Source organism: Camellia sinensis, chromosome 1, assembly GCF_055761805.1.
Source record: "Camellia sinensis isolate YWXY chromosome 1, ASM5576180v1, whole genome shotgun sequence".
In the NCBI taxonomy this organism is placed as follows: domain Eukaryota; kingdom Viridiplantae; phylum Streptophyta; class Magnoliopsida; order Ericales; family Theaceae; genus Camellia; species Camellia sinensis.
The window spans coordinates 156,846,733-156,856,468 of NC_138961.1; the positions used below are offsets into that span (position 1 = coordinate 156,846,733).

Genomic DNA, 9,736 nt, shown 5'->3' on the forward strand with positions numbered 1-9,736 from the left:
AGTGAAACTAAATGCCCACTATATGACCAAAAGTGTATTTGTTTAAGCTAAATCGGTTCATTAATTATTTAATCAACTATTGATTAGTCACTTGTTAATTAATCAACATGCTAGCCTCACTTCCATAAGCTTCTGTAATGTTATTTCAACTTAGGTTGAATGAAATTCTGGTTAAATCAGGATCACTCTCATGTTTTTTTGTTTTTTTATGTTAAGATGGGTAGATCGACTCGCCATCACAAAATCATTAATTAGCATAACAAAAAAATAATTGTAAACTTGGATTTCAAATAAGTTGTCTGAAGATTCCACCTCTTATCAATGATTTGCTAATTATTTATTATCTCTTAAATATTTGATAAGGTACAATCAATTAACATATTATTATAAGATTCGTTCACTTGGCCTACGCACCAAAACATACATTTCTCTCCCCAACTATATAAATCATAACTAACGTATGCCAAAATTGAATGAATCTTCTTAATCACCAAGTGTAAATTGTATACTTTAAACTAATCAAATAACACATTTTATCCCTCTACTTTGAAGTTGTCGATATTTATCGTTAAAATTACGAATTTTTTTATAAGTTATAATTTTTGTTGTAAAACTAATTCCCAACTTCTCTCTATTTGCAACAAAATAGGAGCTCAAGTTAAAAAATATAGTTGATTACAAACCAATAAAGCAACTTACAGAAGTAATAATCCAAATAATTTAATTGAGACAATTGTATTGTGAGGAAAATTGAAAATTGACAAGACTTCAAAACTGGGAAACACCAAAACATTATTCTCTGTTCAGAATAATGCAAATTAGGATGCAAGAAAAATAGATGTTTTGTCCAGAAAAGTGATAATTAAAATTTTATAATATTCTCTCCATCTCATTTTATGTTTCCAACTCCCCATTTTTGAAAATTCATTTTATGTGTCATAGTTTGAGAAGTTAAAATTTTTTAACCATTACGTCCTTATTTTAAACTATATTTAAATACAATTTCAATTACAATTGACATCCTTGCAATTTTTGTTTTGTAGATGGCTGTAATTTTTGTTTACAATGAAACTAATGTGTGTAATTTTTGTTTTGTAGATGGCTTTTGGCATTGACATGTAGATCTTCCATTTTTTTGTACGGAAGATAATTCACACTTTTGAACAGTGGGGAAGTTTTTTGTCGTCCTCTGCTTTTTGTGTGGAATTTGGATGAATCGTACATATAATATTTGGCGGGGTACATAATACTTTTGACATGGAACTTGCATTTATTGTCGTGGTATATATAGGTTACCTTTTGTCGTGGTACATATTATCATGGTAATTTGTACCATGCCAAATGGTCATTACAATGTATAGTATAGTAAAAATATTTTTTGTGTACGGAGGACATTGTTTTGGTAATGTATTTGTTATGTATGACGTTATTATTTGTAATTGGAATATATATAGTTGGTTTGTATATAAGTTTACATTAAAAGGTATTCTTTTTTATTTGATGATTGTAACTGAAATATGCGTTATGGAATAGCTGATAATATATATATATATATATTGTTTTGTTTGTATACCTATAACAGGTTGCGGTGGATACATATAGGTTGTGGAAAAATTTATTAAAATGAAAATAAAAATAAAAACATAAAATTATGTTTTTGGCGACAAAACAATTGGTAGCCAAAACTGGAGTTAAATATTTTTAGTGAACAAAAAGTTAGTAGCGAAAAAAGAATTAAATCTTTTGGCGACTAAATATTTAGTAGCCAAAAAGAATTGAAAACAGTTTAGGCGACTAATTATGTAGTAGCTAAAAAGAAAGACATTTTTGACGACTAAATATTTAGTTGCCAAAAACATAATAATTATATCATAGGCGACAAAACCTTTGGTAGCTAAAAAAAATTAGACTTTGGCCGACTAACCTGCGTAGTAGCTAAACAAGAAATCGGATTTTCCGCAACTAAACATTCTAAAACAACACTATTGGGGACTAAAAATTTGGTCGCCATAGATGTTTGAAGTTTTGGCGATAAAAAATTTAGTAGCTGAAGATGTGATTTAAATTAAATTAGTATCTTTTTGGGCGACTAATAAATTTGACTCATCAGCAACTAAAGCTATTTTGTCGTGAATACTTTTTACTTTTGTCTACTAAAACATTAGTCGCCATTTTATAGGACTTTTGGCGACTAAATTTTTTTTAGTCGTTGATACCTTCCCCAACAATCTTCCTGCGACAAATCCAGCGACTAAAATATTTAGTCGGGAAACTATTTCGGCGACTAAAAATTTAGTCGCCAAAAGGGTAATTTCTTGTAGTGAAAGTCAACTTGTTTGGCCTTTCTATGCTGAACTGGATTGTTTTGTTTGGATTTGAAAATCCGAACAGTATTGACGTAAAACATGTTGAATATTCATTTTTACATTAAAAAAAAAATAGAAATGAAGAATTGTACTTTTAATATTTATGTGAATATTTATGTTTTCTTTGATGAGTTGCTTTAAAAAATAATTTTAATTATTATTTTCATCAATTATTTGATGTTGTTCAAACTTTCTTCTATTTGCAAGTAACAACATAATAAGAAATAATGATGTTGATGATAATTGTGGGTTTTGGTGGGGTGGATCAGAGTTTTGGAGTGATAAAAAGAAGATAAAATAATTGAAACATGGGGGAAAAAATGAAAACATTTGAATATGAAGAATACGTATAAGTAGGGATGTAAGAAAAATCGAAAAAATCGACCAAACCGATTAAATTTGGTCAGCTTTTTAAAAGAATCGGTCTGTACGATTTTTAAATTTAATTTTTTTTTGATTTTCGGTTCGGTATAGATTCAGGCATCTTGTGTACCAAACTAAACCAAAACTGACTTCTTCAACATATATTGTATTTATATAACATATGTATATATATAATCTAATAATATAATGATATTAGTAAGTATAATAAATTATTAATTTTAATTAATTAACCTTGTCATCTTTATAACCTAAGCTTATAAACTCTTATTCTATATAATTTTAGTTCTAACTCATTACTCTTGAAACATTAGTATATTTTAACTTTTTTTTTGTTTTTATTTTTGTTAATCTAAGAATCGGAAATTATTTATTAAATGGATGAATTGGATATATTTGAAATGGAAAACAAATAACTAATTTAATGTTTATATATATATATATATATGAATTAGTGATTATATTTAAAAGTGGTTCAAGTTTGAAAGGTTCTACACCGATTAAACCGTACTAAACTGAACCGTAATCGGTCTGGTTTGGTGCGGTTTGATGGGAGCAACAGTCTATATTAGTATTCAAAATAATAAAACCGACATTATTGGTTCGGTGAAATTTTTTACTTAAATACTGACCATACCAAACTGATTACATCCCCACGTATAAGTGATTAGAGTCTACCATATGAAAATAATAATATTTTATTTTAAAATTTAATATGTATTATCCGTATTAGTAAATTTACATTAAAATATAATAAAAATTAAAATTTTAAATTTTAATTGAACTTACTAAGTTATTTTTTGGGGTGTAAATACACCCAAAGTTCATTCCCCTGAAAAAAAAAAAAAAAAAAACAAATATATATTTGTGGACTAACTATCAAAATTTATTTTATATGGCCACAAAGTAATATAAGTCCAAAATTTGTAGAAATTAGTATTAGTCATGGGCTGGGCTTATATTTTTCACTCGTATTGTTCGATAAGCGAACCTGAACCCCCCATTATGGAAATAAAGTTGAATGTTTGTTTTATTCTTAAAATCATTCTGATCATATAAATAAATAAATAAATAAATCTTAAATCATAAACTGAAATGTTATGATTTTTATATATATATATATATATATATTTAAAATTGCTTGATCAATGATAAGAACTCAATTGATATAGCCTAAAAATTGTAATGATTATATCCTCTTTGTTGAGCTTGAAAATCGGGGTTCGGTGTTGAGAATGAAATGTTGAAGTTTCAAGGAAAACATTTATGATCTGAAGACAAGAATTTTGAAAAAAGCTCACAAGTCAAAGTTTGCAATGCATCCGGACAATAACAAAATGTATTGGGCTTTGAAACAAAATTTTTGCTGGCCTAATATGAAAAAGGAAATTATAGAGTATGTATCTAAATGACTTCAATGTTAGCAAGTCAAAACTAAACAACAAAAACCGGCAAGGCCACTTCAATCTCTCCTTATTTGAGAATGGAAGTAGGAACATATAACCATGGATTTCATCGTCGGTCTACCTCAAACACTGAGAAGTATGAACTCTATTTGGGTTATTGTGGATAAGTTAACTGAATCTATACATTTTCTACCTATAAGGACTAGTTATGATGCTTATAGACTGGCTACAATTTACATTGATGAAATTTTTCGTTTAATAGAGTATCGATGTCCATTGTTTCGGATAAGGATCCAAGGTTTTGGAAGAGTCTTCAAAGGGCAATGGGAACAAAGTTAAAATTTAGTACCGCTTTTCATACGCAAACCGATGGACAAATGGAAAGAACTATCCAAACGTTAGAGAATATGCTTGGAATGTGTGCTTTAGACATTAAGGGGAGTTGTGAGACTTATTTGCCACTAACAGAATTTGCATATAATAATAGTTTCCACTCTAACACTGGCATGACACCGTATGAAGCCTTATATGGCAGAAAATGTAGATCTCCTATGTATTTTACTCCATGAAGCCCCATGTACTACGGAGATTTTGTTTTGTTTTTTGACACTGGAAATTTTAACTCTTAAACTTAAAAATAATGTTGCGGATAAGAGATTTGAGATGAGATTTGTAGAATGAAAAAAGAAGTTACAATTTTTTTTTTAATGAAATATAAGTTTTTTTTTTCTTTTTCTCTCTACAAATTCTCTCTTAAATTAAATTCTTAATCCAAATACAAGTTGAAGTAGGGGATGCTCCTCCAAATAATGGGTGATTAAATGCAACTTCCAATAGCAAGGGTGGTTTAGATGCACCTAATCTAAATGTATTTAAAAAGTAAAATATTAATAAAAAAATCTTTACTAAATTCAATAAATACAACAAAAAAAAAAAACAACTTTCTATATTTTTTTTAAAGAAAAATTATAAAATTTATTTTTTTTAAAATGTATCTAAATTAAGTGAATTTAAAAAGTTAAAAATTAATTTTTTTTTTAAAAAAAATCATTAAAAACAATATATATATATATATATATAAATATTAAAAACTCAACAATTATTTTTAAAAATTTTAAACCAAATAGAGATACGAAAAGCCTGCTACAAGGATTAGAAGTTAGTCAAAGTCAATTATGCAGATTTGAGCCCTGAATCCCCTCCCCCAACTCAAACGAGTCCGGATTCTCGGCCGCCCTTCCCGGCGGCCGTTCCCAGCAGCCCCCCAAAACGACGTCGTTTTGGGGTTTTTTTTTGATTTTTTTTTGATTTTTTTTCGTTCTTCTTCCTCGTTCGAACAGAACCAGGGGGAGGGGAGGGGAGGGAGAGAGGGGGAGGGGAGGGGAAGAAGAGAGGAAGAAGAGAGAGAGGAAGGGAGAAGAAGAGGGAGTCGCCGGTGGGCCGGACTGGAGGGGGCCATAATCACCGGTGGAGGAGGAGGAGGAGGAGGAGGCGGAGGCGGAGGCGACGGCAGATCGGGCGACGATCGGACGGCTGGCGAGCTCGATGACCTGCGACGGCGAGCTTGACGACCTACGGCGGCGAATCCGGACCCCAAAATCCGGCGAGCTCCCCTCCCCTCCCCTCTTATCTGGTTCTGCGAAAAAAAAAAAAAAAAAAAAAAAAAAAACGAAAAAACCCCCAAAACGAACGGCCGCCCAGAAGGGCGGCCAAGGATCTGGATTCAACTCAAACACCCCCCAACTAAAACCTCTGATTTTGTGGTTGACACGTAGTCAACATTACAATGATAGAATTATTAACACCAGAGTTTTATGTTTTCCAAATAATTTATCCCAAATAAATTATGGCATATCCAATTTACTTTCATAACGAAAAGTGATCACAAACACAAGTATAATAAGTCACAATCATTAGTTCACTCTCACTCATTTTGCAAAAAATATATAGCTAACAAAAGCCATAATTGTTTTAATAAAAATAGAACAAACATCTCTTCTGAAATTTTGATTTTAACGCTGTGTTTGGTTGGGAGATTTGGAAATGGAAAGGGAAAGGGAAAAAGAAAAAGTATATGAAACTAGGTAAAATTTAAGTATATTTTATTCACATTTCATATTTCTTTTCCATTTCTCTTTTCAAATCCATTCTCAAATCCACCAACCAAACACAGCATACGAGTTTGCTGAACTCACTCGTGAAAAATAAGAAGCATAATCATGATTAAGCCATTTTGCTCATTTTATTATAAGTTACCAGTATTTGTTAGGTTTCAACACTTGCAATGCCTTCCCGGTATAACATTCTGTTTCCATATTCCAAAAGCATATCCTAAAGTATGCATTGCATACATCTTGCCCTTTTCTAAACTTCAGTTTAGCTTCCATTGGGTCATTTCATTTGATAGCATCGTGTCGATTCGGTCATAAGCACATTTATTGGTTCCAATATTTTGTATCTCCTTGACCGACTTTAGAAATATCTTAATATCCCTTTCAATAATAACCTGTAAATGACCATTATGCACATGGCATCATCTGCATTCACTCTGGTTCAATGTCCACCAACACTCTGGCCAACAGTGACTCGTCCTCTGAAGAGCCAAGATCCTCGTGTACATGAAATGCAATAAAATTCTTCTGGACAGTGTGAATACCCAGTTCACAACATCCATATACTAACTTGAACTCTCAGCCTCAGTGTATTACCCCAAGGTCGTAATAGCAAATAGAAAGAACGAGTTAAATTAACTAAAGCCTCAGCAAACTTCCTCTGCAAACTCAAGGTAATCCAGAGATGAAGTTACTTTAATGGGATCCTCATTTCATAAGATGCAGCAAGAATCACAAATGGAGGTTTTGCTAAAACATTCTTATACAAGCTTAAACTCTCGGTTCAGCAGTTGAGGTCAATTTTCAGAGAAAGAGAGAGAGATAGAAGATCAAAGCTAATGAAGTCTCCATAAACTCATTTTCAAGGTTTGAATTCATTAGGCAGACAAGCCATCATACTTGGGGCTTTTACTGTTGTAGAAACACCGTGGTCATGTCTTGTAATGATCTTTTCGAGATATTATCAAATCTTACCAAGTAATGAACTATAAGAAGCATAATCAAGAACAAGCCCTTTCTCACTGCGTAGTTTATCAAAATCCTCAGGGTTTCCATGCTTGCTATGCCCTTCCAGCAAGATGTTGTATGTAATATCATCAGGAACCACCCCAAGATTAAGCATAGCATCCAAGAGCATATTAGCATTTTTCATCTGTCCTTGCTTGCACAGCCCATTCATAAGCACATTATAGGTTACAACCCCAGGTACATATCCATCACTCTGCATCTCCTTTAGCAACCTGAAACCCATTTTAACGTCCCCCTTCTTACAGAACCCGTCAATGATCATAGTGAATGTGGCATCGTCGGGTCTGATACCCCTTCTCAACATCTCCCTCAATGTTCTTTCCGCATCGATAACTCGTCCCTCTCTACAGAGCCCTGAAATTAGGGCTGTGAAAGCCACATTATCAAGCTCAATGCCTTCCTTAACCATTTCCTTCCTTGTTTCTAAAGCCGAATCCAAATCTCCCTCTTTGCAAAATCCATCAATAAGTGTAGTGAATGTGATCTTGTCAGGCTTCAAACCCCTCCCAGCCATCTCATCAACGAGGTTCCTTGCATCCCGCAGCTCCCCATTCTTGCAAAGGCCATTGATAAGTGTATTGTACACAATTAAATCAAGTTTCACACCTTTCCTCAACATTTGCTGATAAATTTCCATAGCCAAACCAATCCTCCCATTCCTGCAGTGCCCATTGATTAAAGTAGTGAAAATAACATCGTTTGGAACCAACCCTCTCTCGCACATTTCATCAAACAATCGGTTTGCATCATCTAACCTACTATCCTTACACAAGCCATTGATCAAAACACTAAAAGTAAAGACATCAGGAGCAACATTACTCTCCTCCATAACCCTCTTCAACCTGAACCCTTCCTCCAAATTACCCAATTTACAATACCCATTTATCAAAGTATTGAAACTAACAACACTAGGCCTCAAACCCCATTTCCCAATTTCATCAAAAATCAATTGGGCTTCCTTAATTTTACCATCTTTACACAAACTATGCATCAAAATGTTAACATTGTACACATTTGGAGGAAACCCACAAGCCAAAATCTCAGAATAAAACGCCCACGAGGCTGTCGGCGAATTCGACTTCATCAACAGGTCAAGAAGACGGCCACAAGGTTGAAACGGGATGCGAATTCGATGCTTTCGAACCAACCGAAAGCACTGAATCGCATCAGAGATAAAGCCACAATCAATGTAAGCATTCATAAGAGCATCGAAAACAAAATTGGAGTGATGGGTACCTCTGGTTTCGAGAATTGAGGCGAAAACCGAAGCAGCCGAGTCCTTCCCCTTTCGATTGACGACGAATTGGATAAGGTCCTGTGCTTGTGAGTACATTTGATGGGCACTGAGGAAGTGGGTCATGGTGCAGTAAGAGTGGACGGTGTGGCGGAAATGGGGTTGAGAAGATAACCATTTGAAGAAGGAGAGGAGAGAGGGTGGGTCGAGAGAGTGTGGGTTGGTGTTGATCAGATTGATTATGTGACGGGACGTGAGGGAAGGGATTAGCTTCTTGAGAGAGGAATCGAGAGGGTTTGATGGGGCGTTTTTGATAGCCTGAGAAAGGGTTGCAAGGATTGGGTCTTGCTCTTGGTGGTTGTGGTGGTGATGAGGTGGTGGTGGGCTGTACCAGGAGGTGGAGGTGGTGGTGGTGGTGGAGAAGAGAAGTCCTACAAGTTGGGGAGGAGAGAGAAAGAGAGCGTTAGTTCTTGAGATTTTCAGGGTAGCAGCCATCTCTCTGGCTTTGAGATTAGGCCTTGTGTTGAGCAGTGTAATGTATAATAATGGTGAATCAATGCATTCATTAAAGGGTATTTGATCAAGGAAAATGTTTGGCATCCCCGCAAACAAAAGTCCCCATGACCCATTAATATATTGGTTATTGATGTATTTAAATTTCTTTTAAGAATTATATTTGACAATAACATAAATAGTTTAAATTATTTTAAGGGTTATGGGGTTTGTGTTTTGTGGGGCCTATATCATTATGTTTGATCAAATTTCGTAATAATAAAATTTTAATATATTAGAAATAGGACAAATTACACTGACAGTCCCTAGAGTTTGAGGTTTGTGTCACTTTAGTCATTGACTTTTCAATTATGACACATTTGACCCTGAATTTTAAATTTTATTTCAAATAAAGATAATTGAACATACCATTACTTAATTTCAAGGGCAAAATTGTCAATTTAATAAAATATAAACTAATTTGACAAAAATAAATGTCAAAAAAATATTTTAAAATTTTTAAAAATTATTTCTACCCACCAAAGATAAAATTATGTAAAATTGATAAAAAAATTAATAAAAATTACATGATTAATTTTTAAAAATTAATTTTACATGATCATCATCCAAATACATAATAAAAATTGATTTGGTAAAAAAAATAGGAAAATTTACCCATAAGTCCTAGTTTTTGAAAAGTTGAATCATTTAGTCCTA

The 9,736-nt window shown here is 33.1% G+C and overlaps 1 protein-coding gene across 1 annotated transcript; it reads right to left on the minus strand.

Annotated features, from left to right (window-relative positions):
• Window positions 1-6,373: 6,373 nt before the first annotated feature.
• Window positions 6,374-9,130, minus strand: LOC114296755 (Pentatricopeptide repeat (PPR) superfamily protein). The gene has a single exon (XM_028241081.2). It carries the CDS (start codon window positions 9,125-9,127, stop codon window positions 7,229-7,231), a length of 1,899 nt encoding a protein of 632 aa, XP_028096882.2. The 5' UTR covers window positions 9,128-9,130; the 3' UTR covers window positions 6,374-7,228.
• Between the last annotated feature and the right edge of the window lie 606 nt (window positions 9,131-9,736).

Bases quoted from the DNA above. Each gene is read 5' to 3' on its own strand.
- LOC114296755 (XM_028241081.2), bottom strand. From the start codon at position 9,127: ATGCCAAACATTTTCCTTGATCAAATACCCTTTAATGAATGCATTGAT.